Source organism: Pristiophorus japonicus, chromosome 1 (assembly GCF_044704955.1).
Source record: "Pristiophorus japonicus isolate sPriJap1 chromosome 1, sPriJap1.hap1, whole genome shotgun sequence".
Taxonomy (NCBI): domain Eukaryota; kingdom Metazoa; phylum Chordata; class Chondrichthyes; family Pristiophoridae; genus Pristiophorus; species Pristiophorus japonicus.
Genome location: NC_091977.1, coordinates 339179046 through 339204180, shown reverse-complemented (window position 1 = coordinate 339204180; position 25135 = coordinate 339179046). Strand labels below are relative to the sequence as shown.

At 44.1% G+C, this 25135-nt stretch overlaps 1 protein-coding gene across 10 annotated transcripts in view; it reads left to right on the top strand.

Annotated features, from left to right (window-relative positions):
• Positions 1-25135, top strand: part of golga4 (golgin A4) — a 550135-nt gene that overhangs the window by 302205 nt on the left and 222795 nt on the right. For 5 of the 10 annotated variants that reach the window (XM_070889461.1, XM_070889452.1, XM_070889442.1 and 2 more), the window contains exons 2-3: positions 5974-6075; positions 20829-20927. The exons of 2 other annotated variants lie outside the window; for them this stretch is intronic. In XM_070889461.1, coding sequence (XP_070745562.1) covers positions 5974-6075; positions 20829-20927 — 201 coding nt within the window. Of the gene's footprint in view, positions 1-5973; positions 6076-20307; positions 20420-20828; positions 20928-25135 lie in introns of those variants that run through there. 3 more of the 10 variants (XM_070889480.1, XM_070889470.1, XM_070889506.1) reach the window with 3 other exon arrangements.

Sequence of the window (25135 nt, the reverse complement as noted above, 5' to 3'; positions counted from 1 at the left end):
TTGGACACCTGTAGATTTGAAAGATAATTTATGCAGGTGAGAGAAAAGAAGGCTATTTAACTAAGTTATTACCAGCAACACTGAGCCTGGTGAATTTCAGGGAGAATTGGCTCACCAGTGGAAACTAAATAGAGGAACGTGAAGTCCTCTAAAAATGTATTTGAGAAAAGAAACAGGATATATTTAGCATACTCACTCAACCGGTTGGCTCTCTGTCATGTCAGAATTTGAGTGTGAAGGGATGTGCAGCTGAACCTTCCTATTTACTTTTATCATGGGCCTACATTTAGGCTTATTAAGACAATGACATGGCTATTTTCATTTCTTTATACATTTGTATCTTTAGTTTCTTATTCATCCAACCACTCTCCTCAACTTTGAAGGATACTCACTCCTTGAGTTTTATGCATTTTATGTACGACAGTCTGCTTATTTTCATAGAATCATACCAGCCCGGAAGAAGTCCATTCAGCCTGTTGAGCCCATGCCAGCTCTCTACAAGAGCACTTCAGCTAGTCCCACTCAACTGCCCTTTCTCCGTAGCCCTGCAAATTTCCTTCTTTCGGGTATTTATCTAGCTCCCTTTTGAAAGCAGTGATTGAGTCTCCCTCCACCACCCTTTAAGGCTGTGCATTCCAGATCCTAACCACTTGCTGCGTAAAAAAGTTTTTTCTTATGTCGCCTTTGGTCCTTTGGCCAATCACCGTAAATCTATATCCTCTGGTTCTTGACCCTTCTGCCAATGGGAACAGTTTCTCTCTATCTACTCTGTCCAGACCCCTCATGATTTTGAATGCCTCTATCAAATCTCTGCTCTCAGGAGAACAATCCCAGCTGCTCTAAGGAGAACAACCCCAGCTGCTCTAGTCTATCGACATAACCAAAGTCCCCTATCCCTGGAATCATTCTCAGAAATCTTGTCTGCACCCTCTCTGAGGCCTTCACATCCTTCCGAAAGTGTGGCGCCCAGAATTGGACACACTGCTCCAGTTGAGGCAGAACCAATGTTTTATACAGGTTCATCATCATTTCCACGCTTTTGTACTCCATACTTGTTGTTATTTTCAAATATACATCAGAAAAATGTGTAAAAATATTGTACTTTTTATGTAAGATTCTCAATCAAAAAAAATGACATTGAAACTCAGTAGACTGCAGCAGGAAAAGGAAATAATTTCCCAATGGTGGTCCCAGCTATCATTGCACTGAAATGGGTGTAAAAACACTCAATATTGATTGTAACATAAAATATCCAATCGAAAAAGCATCCCAAAAGCTGTCGGTCCCTCTGGGCCAATAGGACATGAAGAATGGAATTCTCAAGTACAAACTGAAAAATATTCAGCTGGTCTGGGCACCAGATGCAAATCCACTGTCGGGGAGAACCCATTTTTGAGGTATTTACCGAGTTACAAACAGTTAATCAAGGTATGCTTTTTCTTAAACTTCAAATCACGACGTTTGAACAGTGGATCTGTGGGTCTCTATTCAATAAGGCCCACTTTTCCCACATATTGATAATGGCCCACCTTAAGATATCCAAACCAAAAGACTGCAGACACAGGCAGACAGTCAGTTCTTCACAACAATATATTAGGATTTTCAGCACAACCGTTGACTTTAATATTCTTGTAATGAGGATTGTGTTTCACTACTGTTGATATTTGATTAAAGAAATAGATGTTAAAAGTTTGAACTGAGCAATAATCCTAAAGTACAGAACTGGTGTACTTGATCATTTTTTAAGTCTTTTCTTTGAGTTGGGGAGGGTAAAACCAAAAGCAGGTATTTGCAAGCTCAACTCCGAATTTTAATGTTTTGATTACCTTGTTCATTCAATTGGAACTGTCAAATTTGAGCATGGCAACTCAATCAAAAATCGCAGCGACCTCGTAGTTTAAGGCGCTGCCTCGTCTCTCCCGAAACAGTGCAGACTATAATATTCCAGGGTCGATTCCCAGTCTATGCTGAGCTAGTAGTAGTCCTGGAGCTGTAGGTGGGATGTCACTCTTGGCATCATTACTCCTGGGCTAGGAAGGGCAACAAATATCAGCCAGGGTCTCTGCAGCTGATGGCTATTCTGTGACTTCTATGCAAGTTTAACATGACTTCTCTGCTTTACAATTCTATCCCTCTAAAAATGAACCCCAGTGCTTCATTTACTTTTTATTATTGCCTGTTAACCTGTATTGTTACTTTGGCATTTGTGTATTTGTACCCTCGTACCCTATGTTCCTCTAACCCATTTAGATATTTACTTGCCAAAGAATATGTGGTCTCCTTATTCTTCCCACCAAAATGTACTATCTCATACTTATCTATATTGAAGTTCATTTGCCAATTACTCGGCAATTCTGTAAATTTATTAATGGCTTCCTGTATTTTGTCATGCTCCTCCATTGTATTAACTACCCCCCCCCCCCCCACCCCCACCACCAGCAATTTGGTGTCATCTACAAATTTTGAAATTGGACTTCAGATTCCTGAGTCCATATCATTTATGTAAATGGTAACTAACAGTGGTCCCAGCAATCCTTGTGGAACACCACTTCCCATCATTTGCCAATATGAGTAACTACCTTTAACCCCTACTTTCTGTTTTTTAGCCAGCTTGCTATCCATTCTGCTACTTGTGATTCCACATGTTCTGATCTTAGTCATGAGTTGACTATGCAGCACCTTATCAAAGGCTTTTTGGAAATCCAAATATATTATGTCTACTGCATACCCTTATCTACCCTTTCTGTTACTTCTACAAATAATTCAATAAGGTTGGTCAAGCATAACCTTCCCTTTTGTAATCGGTGCTGATTACTATATTTTCAGTTTCTAGATATTTTTTAAGGTGTAAAAAAAATGTATTGTAACAGTGCGATGAATTAGAGGGTAAATATTACCAGTTTATTGCGGGACCCAGAAGATATTCAGAAGTCTGCTTAAAAATTTGCATTCATTCATTTATTTTTTTGAGCACATTGAGATTTGCCATTAAGGTTTACCAGTCCAAATAGTGTATTAGAGGAAATAGTGGAACAGTGTATTTTAAAAGTGAAGACCTGTAACTCACAAGTATTAAACACTTAGTAAGTGTATTCCACTTAGTTCATTGAGCATTTGGCTTATATAGTTGTGATGGGATAACTTGATCAGGGTGTTTATCATCCTTTCCTCGCAGATGTACATTGGCTCCCCGTTCCCAGTGCCTTGAATTTTAAATCCTTATCCTTGTCTTTAAATCCCTCCACTCGATCTCTGCAATCTCTTCCAGCTCTATATTTCTTCCCATCTCCTCCAAACACTCTGTTCCTCTAACTTTGCCCTTTTGAATATTCCCCCATTCTTGTGCCCCACCATTGGCGGCAGAGCATACAGCCACCGAGGTCCTGTTCTCAGGAAATCCCTCCCTAACCCCTCTCCCTCTCCACCATCTCATTTTAAAATTCTGAAAGCCCATCTCTTTGACTCAGCTCCCCTGAAATTGCACTCTCTGGATCAGTTTTCCGCAAGCCTGTCTTTCAAATGCCTTGTGACTTTACTTGTAACATTAAAGGTGCTATATCAATTCAAATTGCTAGAGTTTTGATGAGTATAATTGCATATATATGTCAGTTTACTACACTTCAGTGTGTAATGTTGACAGTCTCTAAACTCTCCAGATATGGTTGTCTGTTATGTTAAGTCTCCTTTGAAAAAAGATTGTGTTATAATTGCAGGGTTGTCTTGAGACTCAGCTGCTGCTGCCACCTTCACCTGGCAGTCCTAGATGCAGCGTGAATAATTATCTCCAACTCCATACTAAGATGCGTTTTAAGTATCATCTCTTTTTTTTGTGGGAAGAAAGTCAACTTAGCTATGCAAAGAGTTGAATGTGTTTCAGCTGTTTCTGAATCTGGCAGATGTAGGTCTGTTTTGAGAGGCACAGAGCACTCCTGTTAGTGATATTGCAGCGAATGATGGGTAACATCCACCTAAAATTAGGTTATCACATTGTACCAAGTAATATTGATCAAACAATGCAGATCATGCTAAGAAAAATTAGTGAGGGAGAAATATATCAGTAACAATACAAAGATAGATCTTAGATTGGAATCGGTGAAATAGTTAATAGTATTTTTAAAAAGTAAAACAGTTTAATGTATGTGTAAAATTTTTAATTGTATACAGCGTGGACACACATTTGGATACAAAGCACTTTTTGATATAGCTCTCTCAGTTGGTGAATTAATAAACATATGAGTTCTTTGAGGATTTAACAAGCATGGGGGATAAGGGGAACCAGTGGATGTGGTGTATTTGGATTTCCAGAAGGCATTCGATAAGGTGCCCATAAAAGGTTGCTGCACAAGATAAAAGTTGACAGGGTTGGGGGTAATATATTTGCATGGATACAGGATTGGCTAACAAACAGAAAACAGAGAGTCGGGGTAAATGTGTCATTTTCTGGTTGGCAAATGGTAACTGGTGGGGTGCTACAGGGATCAGTGCTGGGGCCACAACCATTTACAATCTATATTAATGACTTGGATGAAGGGACCGAGTGTAATGTAGCCAAGTTTGCTGATGATACAAAGATGGGTGGGAAAGCAAGTTGTGAGGAGGACACACAAAATCTGCAAAGGGATATAGACAGGTTAAGTGAGTGGGCAAACATTTGGCAGATGGAGTATAATGTGAGAAAGTGTGAGGTTATCTGTTTTGGCAGGAAAAATAAAAAAGCAAATTATTATTTAAATGGAAAGAAGTTACAAAATGCTGCAGTACATCGGGACCTGGGGGTCCTTGTGCACAAAACACAAAAAGTTAGTACACAGGTACAGCAAGTAATCAGGAAGGCAAATGGAATGTTGGCCTTTCTTGCAAAGGAGATGGAGTATAAAAGCAGATAAGTCCTGTGACAACTGTACAGGGTATTGGTGAGGCCACACCTAGAGTACTGTGTACAGTTTTGGTCTCCAAGGAGGGATATACAGTTCAGAGAAGGTTCACTAGGTTGATTCCTGAGATGAAGGGGTTGACTTATGAAGAAAGGTTAGTAGGTTGGGCCGATACTCAGTGGAGTTTAAAAGAATGAGTGGTGATCTTATTGAAACTTATAAGATACTGAGGGGGCTTGACAAGGTAGATACAGAGAGGATGTTTCCCCTCGTGGGGGAATCTAGAACTAGGGGGCATAGTTTCAGAATAAGGGGTCGCCCATTTAAAACTGAGATGAGGAGGAATTTCTTCAGAGGGTTGTAAACCTGTGGTGCTCTCTGCCTCAGAGAGCTGTGCAGGCAGGGTCATTGAATACATTTAAGATGGAGATAGACAAATGTTTGAGCGATTAAGGGAGTGAAGGGTTTTGGAGAGTGGGCAGGGAAGTGGAGCTGAGCCCAAGATCAGATCAGCCATCATCATCATCATAGGCAGTCCCTCGGAATCGAGGAAGACTTGCTTCCACTCCTGAAGTGAGTTCTTTGGTGGCTGAACAGTCCAATACGAGAGCCGCAGACCCTGTCACAGGTGGGACAGACATTCATCGAGGGAAGGGGGTGGTGGGACTGGTGTGCCGCACGCTCCTACTGCTGCCTGCGCCTGACATCTTCACTCTCGCGGCGTTGAGATTCGAAGAGCTCAACACCCTCCCGGATGCACTTTCTCCACTTGGGGCGGTCTTTGGCCAGGGACTCCCAGGTGTCAATGGTGATGTCGCACTTTATCAGGGCGGCTTTGAGGGTTTCCGCTGCCCACCTTCAGATCAGCCTTGACCTTAATGAATGGCAGAGCAGGCTCGAGGGGCCAAATGGCCTACTTCTCCTATTTCTTATGTTCTGCCTTTACAATGGCATTTTGAAAGACTCCCAAGACAGATTTATGGGACTATTAAAACAAAAATCCCAAAGTGTGAAGTACATGGGATTGTCACATGCAGATTTTTAAGTCAGGTCCTTTATCATTTTTTTTAAAATTCTGAAGACAGTCTCTTTTCCTCAGACCTCTCCAAAATCCACTCCACCCTCAACAGGAAGTAGAAGCCGTACCTCTTCCTTGTCAGGCCAGCATAATGAAGGCACTTTCACTCCAGATGACAGAGAGGTAAGTTCAAGTCCAAATATGTTTATACTTTGGAACAAAATGCCTATCGCCTTTGAGATTTTATATTCATTTGATTAAGTGTTGAACTGTTTGCAGGGTCAAAGCAACATGAATTTGATATGCTGCACCAGTGCTTCATTTCCTTCTACGGAAACACCATAACAAGGACTTATGTGTGGGCTCTACTAACTTGTACATTGAACTGTTTCTGTTTCTTTCCACTATTTCTTCTCTAGCTTTTCATTATTGGAGCTGATTGTACTGGGAAATAGAGTACTATTCTATTTGTATGAATATTGTGGGGGACAGTTCATCTGTTCGAACATCCACCTCAGGTTAATTGTTTCACTATCACAGGTCATTTCATTGCATAATGAGTTCCACAGGTCATTTCATTGCACATCAGACCAGCTCGCACTTCCTTTTCTCATCAGTTTTCAGCAGCAACATTATAATGTTGCTCCTTAAGTAGACTAAGGGGATGAAATTCGGTCGCGCTGCACTTGGGACGGTAACTTTTATCTATTTGAACATTTAGCACGCGGCGAGATGGGCTGCAAAATTGTGGGAAATTGGGCACTTTTGCCTCCAATGTAGGGTGGTGGTATCTGAGGCGCTAGTGGGGCAGGGGTGCTATTACCAGACCTGCACCCAATTTCAGCTGACTTTCATTGTGATAAATCAGCCTCCTGCTCCTTCCCGTTCTTAAAGGGCATGTTGTTTCAGGCAGCAACTGGTCATTTTCATCATTGCTGGAGTTGACTTGTGAACTGGAAGGAAGGTCTGCGATGGCTGCTCCAACACCTCTTAGAAAGGCTACTCGGTTCAGCGACCTGGCATTGGAGACATTGGTGGGGACAGTGCAGTGGAGAGGAGGAGGGATGCATTGTTCCCTCCATCTGGGAGAAGGCTAACGCCACAGATTTTTAGGGCCATATGGGCAGAGGGCTGTGGAGGTGTTGGCCAGCACCGTGGTCGACACAAGCCCAACACAGTGCGGGAAGAAATTTAGTTACCTCAGTCAGGTGGTGAAGGTGAGTACATGTTTGCACAACTCTTACATACCAGCTTCTGAGCCTCTGTCTGTGCACATTCTGCAAACCAGCACTTAACCCAGCAGGAAACCACCAACCATCTATACCTACTCACAGTCACAGCCTCATTTCACGCCTTGCCTACATTCACAGCTATTTATCCATGGCAGGCATATCTTCCACATACATAACTGGACTCTTACTCTCTTGTTCCTTTCTTTTACAGACCAAGATGGCACATAACAGAAGGGAGCAGCAACAGATTGGAGGGGGGTGGAAGCTGAGCTGTGCCAGCTGACTGACCTGGAGGAACGAGTACAGCAGTGTGTTGGGCGCCGTGGCTGGCGGAGACTTCGAACACGCTGGGGGCAACAGTGGTACCTGTATCTCCTCTTCTCATCCCACTTCCCTGTTTAAACCAGAAGGCCTTATCACTTTCTAACTCCTCATACTGTGTCTGCCTTCCTTGTTTCATTCCTGTCCCCCTGCCCTCACCTTAACACAACTTTTGTGCTATTTATGCTTTCAGATAACCATGCAGCAGATGAGCAGCGTGTGTCTGAGACCCTCCCCCCCCCCCAACTGACTCACGAGGGGGACGAGGAGGAGGAGCCAAGCACCGCGTCATTGCTCTCACCCGCAGGCACCAGCTCAGATACTGGCACTACGAGGTCCAGGTTAGGTGAGCACAGGGGTCTGCACTGGGTGATGCAGCCTAGTGGGCTGCAATACGGTCAAGGGGAAAGGGAACCTCGGGAGCCGTCTCCCCGAAGAGCGAGTTCGCAAGCGAGTTCTGCTGCACAGGACTCGGATGAGGACCTCGATGGGGAGGTGTTCACACAAAGACAGATAGCCATGCATTCCGACATGATAGGTACAATGGCATGGGTGTCCGCGAGCCTATTGGAAGTGGTAAGGAGCATCGAGGGGTCCGTCTCTCGCATTGTATACAGATCTGTGCACACCATGGAGCCCATCATTGCCAGTGTGCAGACGATGGTGGACTCGAGAGAACGTGCGGATCCAGACCTCATGACGTGTGTCATGAGCGATGTGGTAGCTTCCATTGCGGCACAGGCAGAAGCAACGCAAGGTCTTGGTGCTGTAATGGAGTCAATGGTTGCTCGCATGGAAGCTCAGACTGCTCTCATACAGTTTCAGCTTGATTCCACACATCGTTTTGGTGCTGTCAAGCGGTCTCCGCTGCATGCCACGCAAGCTCTGACTGCTGCCATCGCTGCTGGCTCCACCACAGTCGACTGGGGATCTCGAGGTGTGGCTGCAGCCCAGCAATCCTTCCTGCAGCAGATTGGTGGGGATGCTGAGGTGCTGCCCAAGGGGAAGTAGCGGGGGTCAGTGGAGCAGTAACCTACTGTCCTGTCTGATTGCTGACCCCGCCACTGCCACTCTTCCATTGCACTTGTCATTTCCTGTCATCCAGCCAGCCCAAACTGTCGCTGTCCAGCCTGAGGTCGTGCAGTCTACAGTTGGGTCTTCCAGGCCCAGAGCTGGTTGAGGGCGTCCTGCAAGGCCATCTATAGTCTCTGGCCCTGACACACAGCAGACACAGAGGACACATTGTGGAGGAGTATTAGAATAGGTCAACGAAAGAGGGGATATAAGGAAATGCACTAGGGTGATGAAGAAATACACATTTATACATTTTATTGTTGTGTGATAAATGTTGATTGGAATGTTTAATGTTTGCTGTTGTCTCTCAATTCAGTCTTGGGGCTTGGATATGGAAGGGCAAATTTATGTGGTGATGGTGACGCCCAGAAGAACCGGGAAGTGGGATGGAAATCAGTGGAAATGTCCCGAATGGGACAGTCACGGACCTCCCTTGTAGGATTACAATGGACTCGCCTCCTCCGTCGCAGCTGTTGAGCACCTGCTTCTCCTCGTCCTCTTGCTGTTGCTCTTCCTTCTGGTCCTCCTCCTCCTCCTCCTCCTGAGGTGGTGTGGCTATGCCTCGTGGCAATGGCTGTGCTCTCATGATGGGCAAGTTGTGAAGTATGCAGCAGACGACGATGAATAGGTACACCTGGTTAGGCGAGTACTGCAGGACTTCTCCTGAGCAATCAAGGCAGCGGAACCGCTGTTTCATGAGTCCGATGCTCTGCTCACTGATGCTCATGGTGGCCAAATGATACTTATTGTAAAATTGCTGCGCAGGAGTGGTGGGGTTGCGAAGGGGTGTCAGCAGCCAGGTGGATAGCCCTTGGCTCCGAGCAGCCAGCCGCGAACATCATTTGGGGACAAGAACAGAGCTGGCATACTGGTCCGGTGCACAATGAAGACATCGTGGCTGCTGCCAGGATAGTGGGCATTGACGGTCATTATTGTGTGTGTGTGGTCACACAGCAACTGGACATTCAGTGAGTGGTAACCTTTGCGGTTAAGGAAGATCTCAGGATTGTGATGCGGTGCCCTCAAAGTGACATGAGTGCAGTCAATGGCATCCTGCACCATGGAGAAGCCCGCAATCCTGGTAAAGCCATATGCACGCTTCTGCTTCTCTCAGCTCATGGGAAGGAGATGTAGTCCCTCCTCCTGTATACGCCATCTGCGACCTCGCAGATGGAGCAATGGAGGGCAAACTGGGAGATGTTGGAGATGTCTTATGTTGCTCCCTGGAAAGATCCATTTGCATAGAAATTCAGCACGAAGGTGACCTTGACTGCCATTGAGAGCTGTCCTCACCCTGGTCAGAGGCTTCAGGTCTGGTTGCAGCAGATACCAGAGCTCTGTGACCACCACAACAACAACAACAAAAACTTAAGGACATATATCCAAGAGCAAGTTATTACATAAATGGAGAAAGATTGCAAGGTGCTGCAGTACAGCGGGACCTGGGGGTGCTTGTGCATGAAACACAAAAGGATAGTATGCAGGTAGAAACATAGAAAATAGGTGCTAGGGTAGGCCATTCAGCCCTTCGAGCCTGCACCACCATTCAATAAGATTATGGATGATCATCACCTCAGTACCTCTTTCCTGCTTTCTCTTCATACCCCTTGATCCCTTTAGCCGTAAGGGCCATATCCAATGAACTGGCATCAACTCTTTGCGGTAGAGAATTCCATAGGTTAACAACACTCTGAGTGAAGTTGTTTCTCCTCATCTTGGTCCCAAATGGCTTACCCCTTATCCTTAGACTGTGTCCCCTGGTTCTGGACTTCCCCAACATCGGGAACATTCTTCCGACATCTAACCTGTTCAGTTCCGTCAGAATTTTATAAGTTTCTATGAAATCCCCTCTCATCCTTCTATACTCCAGTGAATACAGGCCCAGTTGATCCAGTCTCTCCTCATATGTCAGTCCTGCCATCCTGGGAATCAGTCTGGTGAAGCTTTGCTGCACTCCCTCAATAGCAAGAACGTCCTTCCTCAGGTTGGGAGACCAAAACTATTCCAGGTGAGGTCTCACTAAGGCCCTGTACAACTGCAGTACTCGAATCCCCTAGCTATGAAGGCCAACATACCATTTACCTTCTTCACCGCCTGCTGTACCTGCATGCCAACTTTCAATGACTGATGTACCATGACACCCAGGTCTCATTGCACCTCCCCTTTTACTAATCTGCCGCCATTCAGAAAATATTCTGCCTTCGTGTTTTTGCCACCAAAGTGGATAACCTCACATTTACCCACATTATACTGCATCTGCCATGCATTTGCCCACTCACCGAACCTGTCCAAGTCACCCTGCAGCCTCATAGCATCCTCCTCACAGCTCACACCGCCACCCAGCTTAGTGTCATCTGCAAACTTGGAGATATTACACTCAATTCCTTCATCTAAATCATTGATGTATATTGTAAATAGCTGGGGTCTCAGCATTGAGCCCTGCGGCACCCCACTAGTCACTGCCTGCCATTCTGAAAAGGATCCGTTTATCCCAATTCTCTGCTTCCTGTCTGCCAACCGGTTCTTTATCCACGTCAGTACATTACCCCCAATACCATGTGCTTTAATTTTGCACACCAATCTCTTGTGTGGGACCTTGTCAAAAGCCTTTTGAAATTCCAAATGCACCACATCCACTGGTTCTCCCCTGTCCACTCTGATAGTTACATCCTCAAAAAATTCCAGAAGATTTGTCAAGCATGATTTCCCTTTCATAAATCCATGCTGACTTGGACCGATCCTGTCACTGCTTTCCAAATGCGCTGCTATTTCATCTTTAATAATTGATTCCAACATTTTCCCCACTACTGATGTCAGGCTAACCGGTCTATAATTACCAGTTTTCTCTCTCCCTCCTTTCTTAAAAAGCGGTGTTACATTAGCTCCCCTCCAGTCCATAAGAACTGATCCAGAGTCGATAGACTGTTGGAAAATGATCACCAATGCATCCACTATTTCTAGGGCCGCTTCCTTGGGATGCAGACTGGTGATTTATCGGCCTTCAATCCCATCAATTTTCTTAACACAATTTCCTGACTAATAAGGATTTCCTTCAGTTCCTCCTTCTCACAAGACCCTCGGTCCTCTAGTATTTCCGGAAGGTTATTTGTGTCTTCCTTCGTGAAAACAGAACGAAGTATTTGTTCAATTGGTCTGCCATTTCTTTGTTCCTCATTATAAATTCACCTGATTCTGACTGCAAGGCACTTACGTTTGCCTTCGCTAATCTTTTTATCTTCACATATCGATAAAAGCTTTTGCAGTCAGTTTTTATGTTCCCAGCAAGCTTCCTCTCATACTCTATTTCCCCCTTCCTAGTTAAACCCTTTGTCCTCTGCTGAATTCTAAATATCTCCCAGTCCTCAGGTTTGCTGCTTTTTCTGGCCAATTTATATGCCTCTTCCTTGGATTTAGCACTATCTTTAATATCCCTTGTTAGCCACGGTTGAGCCACCTTCCCCGTTTTATTTTTACTCCAGATTGGGATGTACAATTGTTGCAGTTCATTCATGTGATCTTTAAATGTTTGCCATTGCCTATCCACCGTCAACCTTTGAAGTATCGTTCGCCAGTCTATTCTAGTCAATTCACGTTTCATACCATCAAAGTTACTTTTCCCTAAGTTCAGGACCCTAGTCTCTGAATTAATTGTGTCACTCTCCATCTTAATAAAGAATTCTACCATATTATGGCCACTCTTCCCCAAGTGGCCTCGCACAACAATATTGCTAATTAGTCCTTTCTCATTACACATCACCCAGTCTGCAATGGCCAGTCCTTGAGTTGGTTCTAGAAAACCATCCCTAATACACTCCAGGAAATCCTCCTCTACTGTATTGCTACCAATTTGGTTAGCCCAATCTATATGTAGATTAAAGTCGCCCATGATAACTGCTGTACCTTTATTGCATGCATCCGTAATTTTTTGCTTGATGCTATCCCCAACCTCACGACTACTGTTTGGTGGTCTGTACACAACTCCCACTATCGTTTTCTGCCCTTTGGTATTCCGCAGCTCCACATCATCGCAAGCTAATGTCCTTCCTTACTATTGCGTTAATTTCCTCTTTAACCAGCAATGCTACCACACCTCCTTTTCCTTTCTGTCTATCCTTCCTGAATGTTGAATACCCCTGGATGTTGAGTTCCCAGCCTTGGTCACCCTGGAGCCATGTCTCCATAATGCCAATTATATCATATTCGTTAATAGCTGCCTGCACAGTTAATTCGTCCACCTTATTATGAATACTCCTCGCATTGAGGCACAGAGCCTTCAGGCTTGTCTTTTGAACACACTTGACCCCTTTAGAATTTTGCTGTAATGTGGCCCTTTTTGATTTTTGCCTTGTGTTTCTCTGCCCTCCACTTTTACTTTTCTTCTTTCTATCTTTTGCTTCTGCCCCCATTCTACTTCCCTCTGTCTCCATGCATAGATTCCCATCCCCCTGCCATATTAGTTTAAGCCCCCCCCAACAGTACTAGCAAACACTCCAGCAAGTGATCAGGAAGGCCAATGGAATCTTGGCCTTTACTGCAAAGGGGATGGAGTATAAAAGCAGGGAAGTCTTGCTACAGCTATACAGGGTATACTGTATGGCCTACTCCTGTACCTATTTCTTATATTCTTATTCTGAGACTATGTCCCCTAGTTTTAGTTTTCCCTATTGGTGGAAATATCCTCTCTGCATCCACCTTGTCGAGCCCCCTCATTATGTTATATGTTTTGATTCTACTGAACTCCAGTGAGTATAGGCCCAACCTTGTCAACCTATCTTCATAAGTGAACCCCCTCATCTCCAGAATCAACCTTCTCTGAACAGCCTCCAATGCAAGTATATCCTTGTATTGATATAGCACCTTTAACATAGTAAAATGTCCTCAGACACTTCACAGGAGTGTTGTAAGACAAAACAAATACATTTGACACCGAGCCACATAAGAGGAAATTACGGCAGATGTCCAAAAGCTTGGTCAAAGAAGTAGGTTTTAAGGAGCTTCTTAAAAAAGGATAGAGGCGGAGAGGTTTAGGGAGGGAGTTCCAGAGCTTGGGGCTCAGGCAGCTGAAGGCATGGCCACCGATGGTTGAGTAGTTAGAATCAGGGATGTTCAAGAGGGCTGAATTTGAGGAGCGCAGACATCTCGGGAGAGGGGGTGGGGGGTCGGGAACGGTTGTGACGCTGAAGGAGATTACAGAGATAGGGAGGAGTGAGACCATGGAGGGATTTGTAAACAAGGATGACAATTTTGAAATCGAGGCGTTGCTTAACCGGGAGCAATGTAGGTCAGTGAGGATGGGTGAGCGGGACTTGGTACGAGTTAGGACACGGGCAGCTGAGTTTTGGATGACACCAAGTTTACATAGGGTAGAATGTGTGAGGCCAGCCAGGAGAGCGTGGGAGTAGTCACATATAGAAGTAACAAAGGCATGGATGAGAGTTTCAGCAGCAGATGAGCTGAGGCAGGGGCGGAGACAGGGCGATGTTACTGAGGTGGTAATAGGCAGTTTTAGTTATGCCGTGGATATGTGGCCGGAAGCTCATTTCAGGGTCCTTGCACACGCTGCTCGTCAGTGAAATTAATGGAGGAGAACTGCTGCCGGAATATCCAGGGAGAGTAAAGCCTCCTGTTGCCAGCCCTGTGGCGGCACCTTCCTCTGGCAACATGTTGTGGTTCTCCCTGTGCTGCTGCCTTTGGTTCTTCATGTCATGCTGCCTCTCCCTGTGCTTTGCTCCATGGGCCTCTTTCTGTGGTGCTTCATCTCTCTATGCCTTTCTATAATTGGCTCCGCCTTTGTCTTCGTCTAAGCATCCTCTGACGGTGACGGCGCAGAAGATCGAGTGCCAGCACAGCCCCCATGAAGTGACAGAAATGTTTTAACTTCAAAACTGCCATAAAGGGGAAAAATTAGGAGGTAGAAGACTCTTTGAGATTAAAAAAAATCGCTGAAATCGGTCCACCAGTCACTCTGCCTATCTGTTGGAAAGCAGTAAAAAGTAACGGCTAACAGAAAATAGTTTCCAAGATGGCACCTTTCATTAGCGCTGCTCCATTGGTTGCCGACTGCAACTTGACAGCTGAAGCTGTTGTTGTTATCCGCAGGTACTATGGTAGGTTGCGTGGTGCAGTTTAACTTCTGGGGCAGCGGTAAGGGGGTGATGTGCACGGCGATGACATCATCATTGCCACGTGCAGCCCAGTGGGGCACTCCCGGCAGGAGCGGGGCGCTGCCTTGTAGCGCCTCCGCAAATCCCCCAGCCAATTCCGGATGGGGCGATTTTTGTCCCACGCTCGGGTGAAAACCATTTTGTGTCCCTACCTGTCGATTAAAAGGGGTAATTTTGCCCACTACGTGTTAACATTTTTTGCACTTTTTAAATGATGGCTATCAGTCTAGGATAATCAAGTACTTTTTGATTTTTGGTGCAGAGTTAAGTGCTAAACCATTAAGGCAGAATGTCCCAGGTTAATTTCCCAATCTGTAATACTAAGCTGATCTAAGTCCGGGTAGTGCTGGAGACACTTCAAGTGGCCATGGGCTTGGAAGGGAAAAGTGAAACTGGGTTCTTGATTCTGATTGATATCCAGTGTCCCAAGGTATGTGGCACTTGTGCAGAAATCTGCTGAAAACTGATTTAGCTTGGCTGTGACGACTCTCGAGTGAATTAGCCTGCCGATCACAAAGAATGGATACTTGGGCGAGCTACCAGAAGGTGTCCATTGAACAGTACCTCAGTGTGAGTTGGTGCCTTCAGAAAAGAGGGGAAAAAGCTTTCTTTTCCCTTGCAACCCCGACTGCACCAGCATGATATTTTCTCAATAGAAAAAGATCTTGAAATTTTCTCTTATTATGTGCGTTGCTTGTTGATTCTAGTTTGTTGCCACAGTTTAATTCTCAGCAATGTCTCATCAAGCAAGTTGAAGAAATTCTAGTGTGTACATTGGCCCAGAATTTGTGGTCAGGATTTCTGTGTTTAGATGTGCATGTGCTACATCCTGAATTTGCGGTCAGTTTCAAAGGGGTAATAACAGCGAGGGCGGGGGTACAGGCGGGTGGCGGGGCGGGGAGGGCGGCAGCGGGAGTGGTGTGGCTTATCCTCTAAGGGGACCAATCATAGACAAAGGGATGGAGCATGGTGGCCATTTTTGCAGTATAAATAAGCACGTCCTTAAGTTTATCAAGCCAAGTGGATGACCTAATGTGCTGGCACTGTAACCTGACAGAAATTTTTGAATCCAGGAAACTACTCTCAAGTGAGAAGAGTTCTTCAAATGCATTACAAGCAGTTAATTGGAGTGTTAATGTGGGTGAATGAACCAATCAATCACAAGATCACTTCCTCAGTTGGATGATAAAGGCACTTCGGCCAATTTGACCTAATTCTTCAGAATACGTATCAACACACTGCTTGAGTCGTGAATAATTTACGTGTTCATCCAGTATTGTTCATGGATTGTTCTATTTATTGCTGGTATGATTGCTCATATTTTGATGTATTAATATCTCTTAAAAGCACAGCAGTTTGGTATGTATTTTCATGCTCAGCGATCTATATCTGATATATATTTTTCACAGACAAAACCTAGGCTTGAGTACTAAATGCAGTATTTAAGATTGCTTACTTGAGCACCAACAAGAGCTGAATGGCTCAGCCAGATGTATGTACAATATCAAGCTGTACATGTGACTAGTTTGATGATCAGTAAATTAGTTGCTAATTGTTCTACTTTGAGCATTAATTGCATCTCCAATATGAATGATGGTTAAGTATATCGGGCTCAATTTCCCCCAGCTACCTGCGCCGTTTTTTTTTGGCACGCGGCGCCTTTTTTGGGCTAAATTAAAATACCAAAGTTTCTGCGTTAGCATAGCTCAGTTACGATTTTTTTAGGTTAGTATTTTTTTTGCGTCATTGGGGGCGTAACCTGCCACCCACGCCAATTCTGGCCATTTAAGCAAGTTTGGCCATCCGATTTACTCCAATTTTTCTTAAGACGGTGTATGTGACCGCTGTGGAAAAACCTCCTGGGCAGATGGCAAAATTGGTGCAGGTAAGAAAATCAGTGCAGCAGATGCAGTTCCACGGCCCGGACAGCAGCAGCAAAGAGGGGGGTGGGGGTGGGGGGGGGGGCCTTTCGGTCTGAGCTAGGAGCGGCACCGGGAGGTCCTTCGGCCAGGGCTAGCAGCGGTAATCGGCATCGGGAGGGGGGAGGTCCTTCGGCCAGAGCTAGTAGCAGTAACCAGCATCGGGAGGGGAGGGAAGCCTTTCGGCCAGGAGTGCAGCAAAGGTTCACCAGACTAATTCTCGGGCTGGCAGGACTGACATATGAAGAAAGACTGGATCGAATAGGCTTGTATTCATTGGAATTTAGAAGAATGAGAGGGGATCTCATAGAAACATATAAAATTCTGACGGGATTGGACAGGTTCGATGCAGGAAGAATGTTCCCGATGTTGGGGAAGTCCAGAACCAGGGGTCACAGTCGAAGGATAAGGGGTAAGCCATTTAGGACCGAGATGAGGAGAAACTTCTTCACTCAAAGAATTGTGAACCTGTGGAATTCTCTACCGCAGAAAGTTGTTGAGACCAGTTTGTTAGATATATTCAAAAGGGAGTTAGATGTGACCTTTACGGCTAAAGGGATCAAGGGATATGGAAAGAAGGCAGGGGTGCGGTACTGAAGTTGCATGATCAGCCATGATCTATTGAATGGTGGTGCAGGCTCGAAGGGCCGAATGGCCTACTCCTGCACCTATTTTCTATGTTAGGAGCAGCACCAGGCCCCGGCACTGGGAGGCCTTTTGGCCAGGGTTAGGAGCGGCACTGGGAGGGGATGAGGATAGACTTTTGGCATAAACGCTTTAATAATTTAATGATGGAGTGCTGCTGCAGTGTATATGGTGCTTGTGCAGTTTGCTGTGAGCTGGTCAGAATGTGTTGTATGCGTGCGTCACTTTCCAGGCTCAGCCCGCAGTGTGTCCCTGGCAACCCAATCTTTTTGGCGCAGATCTTAGGCTCCACCCCCAAAGCTAAAGAATTCAAATGGGGAAAGTTGGATGTTTTTTTTTGACGTAGTTGGGCCCCCAATAAATGGGCGTAACTCTTCAAGTATGCCAAAAAATGGCTTTGGGGAAAATTGAGTCCATATACTCTAATTTGACGAAGGGTGATGTCAGTGAAGCACTGCAGCACCAACACCCTGACATTCTAGATGACACTATTATTGGAATAATATTATGGGTGAAGTTTAATTACTAAGATGATTTTCTGTGGTGTTAAGTAGACATGCATATATTTTCTCAAAATCTTTAATATAGAGTGAACCTATGTTCCGCTTTGTAGTTCTTTTTGTTACTGTGAGGGTTATATTTATGGGAGAGATTTTAAGTCTTTTCCATGTTACCTTTCAAAGCAGGGACCATTGTTGGTGCATGGCAAATTATTCAAATTGGCAACTGTACAAGCTCATTAAACATTTGCATTGTGCCTTGTCACGCATCTATTCAGGCTCATTTTGAATTGCACAAAAATAAGATTTTAATTTTAATGTATCCTTCTGAGTCAATTGAAATATATTTAAACCTTCATTGGATACAGCACTGGAATTTAAACTATTATTTTCCTTTTTACTTCAAGTATCAATGTAATTAACTAGTTGTATAATATTTTAAAAATATTGACCCATGCCTTTTGACTGTAGGAACTGAGTTTAAACATCTGTAGAAATTTTCAAGAAGGGCAAAAAGCAGCTCACAGTCTCTTCCCTCTCTCCTGATTTAAAAAAAAGTATAGAGTGAAAAATTATTAACGTAATAATTAAATTATAAAACCACTTGACTTCAGCTACAACTTGGAATGGAAGGTATTTACATAGCCTCTGCTATTCTAATCAATTGGAAGCTGAATCATTGAAGGTAATGGTTTAACAAGATTTAGTATTGCTGAAACACTAGATTTTGTTGACTAACAAATTGAAGGTTTCCCAGAATGGAACTCCAAATAACCCTAAAACAAGACAGCCTGAACTTCCTAAAGAAAAATATTCTGAGAATCATAGAAACTTGTGACACAGAAGGAGGCCATTCGGCCTGTTGTGCCTGTGTTGGCTTTTTGAAAGAGCTCAGTCCTGCATCTCCGCTTTATTTGGAGATTAGTTTTTCTCTCTCTACTCTGAAAACCTCTGATCATCTTGAAAACCTCCATTAGGTCACCTCTTCACCTTCTCTATTCCCAGGAGAACAGTCCTAACATTTCCAACTTCTCAACTAAAGTCCCTCATTTCTGGTAACATCCTGGTAAACCTCCTCTGTACCCGTTTTAAGGGCTTTACATATTTCTTCAAGTGTACTTTCCAGAATTGTCCATAATAATTCCAGCTGAGGCCTTGCAGTGATTTATAAAGTTCTGGCATGATCTCTTTGCTTTAATATACTATTCCTCTGTTGATCAACCCAAGTAACTCATATGCCTTTTTAACTACCTTATCACCTTTAAGGATTTGTGTAGCTCTGATTAAACTAGTGCTAAGGGGTGAAACATTTCAGGGAAAATAAGATGAAGGTAAAAACGTGAGTGAGATATTAATGAATTTGAAGAGCGGTGGGAATAAAATGTTACCAAAAATAGGAAAAAACATAAACATGTTGATTATGCTAAAGAGAGGAAAAGTGCAAGTCAATATGAGAAAAAGGACAACAATTGGGCAGCAAAAGAGGGAAGTATAATTAACTTGGGTCAGTTACATTTTAATGGTGTAATATTTTTGAGGAAATCAAATATATCAATGGTTTTATCGAGGAAGGTGTGTCACTGACTTCATTATTGCATTGCATGCACAGGTATTTGCATGCAGGTAATGCATATTAAGGTAAATTTAAATTTGAACTTCAAAACATCATCACTCAACAGGTAAATTCATACAATGTGTGTTAGGCTTTTCTACCTTCTATATCCTCTCCATAAAGATGGGTTCAATAACTCCTGTCAAGTCTTAATTTTTAATTTTTTCTCTACACAGTAAATTTATGCTCATTAAAGTGAAGTCTACTGAGGAATAGCATATTTTCCACTTTTTGCAGTTAGAATACATGTTCATTGCAGTGTCAACCTTCTCCGACACTGCCTCGATGGTGTGTTCTGTGCTGTGTCACATTTCCAAAATATCCATTGTTGAGGTATGAAGCTGAAAATTGATTTTTGGCAAGATTTTCAACCTGGAAGAGCATTAAAGCTAAGTCCGATCCTGCCTCCATCACGCACCCACGCATGCATTAAAGGCAGTGTTCACATACCAACCAAGAGTGGGAACCCGAGCCAATTTTTATTCGTTCACATATGACCTGAAGCAGTAAAAGTCTGTTATAACAGCCTAGTGTAACCTTATTGAAGGTTGCTCACTCCCTTTCTCCCAAGTTTTCTGAGTCGTCATCTGTTACATTCTGGATTTGTGCATCTTGAAATCTAAAGACTTAATGCGCTGTGCAACTTCTTATATTTGAGCTAATGACATTATACTCATTATTCATTGCATTACTTAAAGCTTGTTCTTTTCTCAATATTTTGCTTGTCAAAGCTTTTGAAAGTTTAACATTGTTTATCTTGCTCTTTTCTCTCCCTGCCCTGCCCCCACCCCCTCCCCAAGTCTCACCACACCACGGGAAACTGCATGTGCTGATATGTGGAAGATGTTCTATGTTGGTGTTTCGTGTTTGATCAATGAAGTATCCATGTGAATGAAACTTTCTGTTAACTGGAACAGTTAGGTGCTGTGGTCTTTGACATGTTGAATGTGAATCTGGTCTAACCAGAGCACTGCTTTGTAACTGATAAATTTATGACAGTGGTTTTGTTTTTACAGGTAAGAGATCTTAATGCTTTTTCCAATGGTCTCCTTTAAACAAGGTACAATCATGGTAGATGCTGCTCATCTTGGGTCTTAAACTTCCAGACTGTAGGTTCATTTAGCTAATACCTGTACAGGAATTTTATACCAAAATTAGGACCAAATTAAGGCACTTTTGGGATGCATGGAGGAAGCTGTAAACTGTTCATAACTAATTCTATTCCTGATTTAGGCTGCTGTAACTTGCTGCAGAGATGAAAAAGAATAGTAATTGCCCAAACATAGTCCTTCCCCCAATCATGTGTCTTTGAGTAGATGTGCAGTGAAGCCAGATTCAAGTCTGGAACTATATTGTGGAGAATATAATTTGAACCATTTTACCTGTTTTGCTGATGATATGTGCACCATTTTCTCGAGTTTTTTTTTTATTTTCTTTGTTTCCTTCTTTTCTGCTTGTGAATGAGACAGCTGTTGGCCGAGATGATAGCAGAGCCTGCTTTTCTCTCTGAGTATACTATCTTTGCTCTGGAAAGCACCAAACGGCCTAAGCCGCTGAATATCAATGTGGTGAGTCCTCCCACCCTAACAGCAATGCCATGGCAGGGTAGGAGAAGCTTGATGCTAGCATTCTTTGAAAGGCATTTACCACTTAACCCTGAATTTATCTAGGGGTTTCATTAGAAGGTGACTGAAGCTCGTGCCTACTTGGCAAACATACATAACCTGTGTTCGAAATATCTATTTAAGTTTCTGGTACTGTGCCATAATTAAAATGTGGCATTTTGTATTGTAGAAGTCCTTTGGTAAGTGTTCTGAAGATGCAAGATCACAAGCCTCCAAGAACATAATGAAACCCTTAGATATTCAAAGTATGCTTTGCTCTAAAAACTTCAGTAAATGTTGCTCTCAACTATTGGCTGCTGTGAATAATATCCACAAATGTGTGTTTTGTAAATTAATACTAAAAAGCAAAGGTTTACTAAGTGTTAGCGGTCATGGGCTCGCATCTGTTGTGTATTGTTTGTTAAACCTGAGTAGACTGAGCTCAAGGCGGTACATAGTACATCTAAATATTTTTAGATTAGTCGCCTTAATGCAGTCCATCCAAAGAATGAAATTGAAAACATGTAACCATATCTATTGATCTTGAATGACTTCAACATATCTCTTAATGAGCATGGTCATCGTGAATGTTCAAAATTATCCATCTTACAATAGCCACATTTGACTTAGAGTAGTTCAAAGAAATGTTAGATTTCTAAAATCTGTTTTGCTTCTGAGCCACAAATTGTCCTTTAGCACAACGAAGAATTTTAACTCGTCTGTTCCAAGAAGTTACAGAAGTCTTGCTAATGAGGATGTGTATCATCCATCAAAAATATTGTGCCAACAGGTTTCCAATGTCCACAGTTTAGGAACATCGGAATAGGCTAGTTAGCTCCTTGAACCTGTTTCTCCATTCAATGACTGATCTGTGACCTAACTCCACTTTCCCCGTGTCCCTTGATAACTTTGGTTAACAGGTATCAAAATTACCAATTCATCTAACATCAGTTGCTGTTAACAGAAGAGAGTTCCAAACTTCTAGTCCGAGACTTCCCAACCAGTGTAAATAGTTTCTATCGCCCTATGAGTTCCCCTTAATATCTTGAAAAATGTGATCAAATCATCCTTTAACCATCTAAATTCCTTGGTTTAACCAAAGCATAACTTCTACTTTCTTATAATACTAGTCCTCTAGATAGAAAGGCCAGCATTCCATTAGCCTTTTTGATTATTTTCTGTCCCTGTCCGTGACATTTTAATAATCTGTGTACATAGACCCCCAAATCTCTTTTTTTTTATTCGATGGAGGTGGACGTCGCTGGTAAAGTCAGCATTTATTACCCGTCCCTACTTGCCCTTGAGAAGGTGTTGGTGTGCTGCTGCCTTGAACTGCTGCAGTGATACTTTTTTGTAGCAGTTTGGTATAACTCCAAGGGCAGTTCCCTAAAGGATGCTAGTGAACCAGATGGGTTTTTACGACAATCCAGTAGTTTCATGGTCACCATTACTGATACTAGCTTTTTATTCCAGATTTATTTAATCAACTGAATTTAAATTCCCCAGCTGCTGTGGTGGGATTTGAACTTGCATCTCTGGATCATAAATCCAGGCCTCTGGATTACTAGTCCAGTAACCCTAATCACTATGCTACCGTACTTTGGACTTTCACTGTTTCCAGCTTTTCACCATTTAGAAAGTACTCTGTTTTGTCCTATTTTGTGTCTAAAATGGATGACCTCTCACTTGCCTACATTGAAATTCATTTGCCACAGTTTTGCCCATTCACTTAATCTATTAATATTTATTTGTAATTTTATGCTTCCATCTACACTACTTACAATGCCGCCTATATTTGTGTCAAAGGCAAACTTGGATTTGCGGCTTTCTATCCTATTATTTAAGTTGTGTTTTATATATAGTTGAGGCCCCAACACAAATCTTAGCGGGATACCGCTAGTCACATCCTGCCAATTACAGTACCTGCCTATTGTTCCGACTCTCAGCTGCTCAGCCAATTTTCTAACCAGGTCAATAATTTGTCTTCAATTCAGTGAGCTTCAATTTTAGCTAACAGTCACTTATGAGGACTTTATCAAATGCATTCTGGAAGTCCATATAAATAACATCTATAGACATTCCCCTATTCACTACTTCAGTCACCTCTTCAAAAAATTCAGTCGGGTTCGTCAGGCATGACCGACCCTTTGCAAATCTCTGATCAGCTGAAAATTATCCAAGTGTTCAGTTACTCAATCCTTAATTAGACTCTAGTAATTTCCCGACAACGGATGTTGGGCTAACTGGTCTACAATTCCCTGGTTTCCCCCTCTCGCCCTTCTTTACCTGTTGCAGGGGTTGCATATCAAATATCAAATTGTTCTTGCCTTAATCAGATAGGCAGATGTGTCTGCACTCTCTCAGGACATTTCCGCAAAGACTACAAAGGAAAATAACTTAATTCCTTACACTCTAAAGTACATTTTAATGCAAACTTTATTGGTAACAAACCAGAAATTAAAGTAGGTAGTCGGAAGGATGGAGAAGTAGAGAAGATTAAATGTTATAGAATATTGGGCTCAATTTTCCCCAAAGCGGTTTTTTGACGTACTTGAAGAGTTACGCCTGTTATTTTTGGGGCCCAAGTTTGCCAAAAAAAAAAGTTCTGAGTTTCCCCGTTGGATTTCTTCATTTTGACGCAGCCTAACCTGTCCTTTAGTTTTGGGGGCGGAGCCTTGATCTGTGCCAAAAAGATCTGGTTGCCACGGTAACCAGGGACACAATGCGAGCTGAGGTTGGAAAGTGAAACATACAGTCAGTTCCCAACACATTGGGCCCAAGTTTCCACATGATTCGTGCCTGATTTTTAGGAACAACTGGTGGAGAACGGACTATTTTAGAAATCGCAATTCTCCGCATTTTTTTTTCTGCAGTTCTAGTCAGGTAGAACAGTTCTAGTTTAGAACAGAATTTTTTTTTCAAAAGGGGGCGTGTCCGGCCATGACGCCTGATTTGAAAGTTTCCACAGTGAAAATGTACTCCAAACTAAAGTAGAATGGAGCCAGTGAAGATTTTTGTAGAACTGAAAAAACCTGCTCTACACATTAAAAAAAATCAGGCGCAGGTTACAAATTCGGCGTCCAGAACGAGGTGGGGGGGAAGGGAACTCATTAAATTCAACAATAAATCCTTATTTATACTTCTACAAATATTATACAAATAAATCCAACCTGAATAAACATTTAGAAACCAAGAAAAGATTAAATAAACCATCTTCCTACCTGTGTGAAAGTGCTTCAGCCAGGGAGAATTCTGCAGCCGTTCGTGCCGCTGAGGGAGAGAGGGGGGGGGGGGAAGAGAGGGGGGGGAAAAAAGAGAGAGAGGGGAGAGGGGGGAAAGAGAGGGGGGAGGGAGGGAGAGAGAGAGAGAGAGAGGAGGGAGGGAGAGAGAGAGAGAGAGGGGGGAGAGAGGGGGAGGGAGGGAGAGAGAGGGGGGGAGGGAGGGAGAGAGAGGGGGGGAGGGAGGGAGAGAGAGGGGGGGAGGGAGGGAGAGAGAGGGGGGGAGGGAGGGAGAGAGAGGGGGGGAGGGAGGGAGAGAGAGGGGGGGGAGGGAGAGGGAGGGAGAGAGAGGGGGGGAGGGAGAGAGAGAGACGGGGGGGAGGGAGGGAGAGGGAGGGAGGGAGAGAGAGGGGGGGAGGGGGAGGGAGGGAGAGAGAGAGGGGGGGAGAGGGGGGGGAGGGAGGGAGAGGGGGAGGGGGGAGAGGGGGGGGAGGGAGGGAGAGGGGGAGGGGGGGAGAGAGAGAGGGAGGGAGGAGAGAGAGAGAGGGGGGGAGGGAGAGAGAGAGAGGGGGGGAGGGAGAGAGAGAGAGAGAGGGGGGGAGGGAGAGAGAGAGAGGGGGGGAGGGAGAGAGAGAGAGAGAGGGGGGGAGGGAGAGAGAGGGGGGGAGGGAGAGAGAGAGAGAGAGGGGGGGAGGGAGAGAGAGAGAGAGGGGGGGAGAGAGAGAGAGGGAGGGGGGGAGGGAGAGAGAGAGAGAGGGGGGAGGGAGAGAGAGAGAGAGGGGGGGGGGAGGGAGAGAGAGAGAGGGGGGGGGGAGGGAGAGAGAGAGAGAGAGAGGGGGGGGGGAGGGAGAGAGGAGAGAGAGGGGGGGGGAGAGAGAGAGAGAGAGAGGGGGAGGGGGAGGGAGAGAGAGAGAGAGAGAGAGAGAGGAGGGGGGGGAGGAAGAGAGGAGGGGG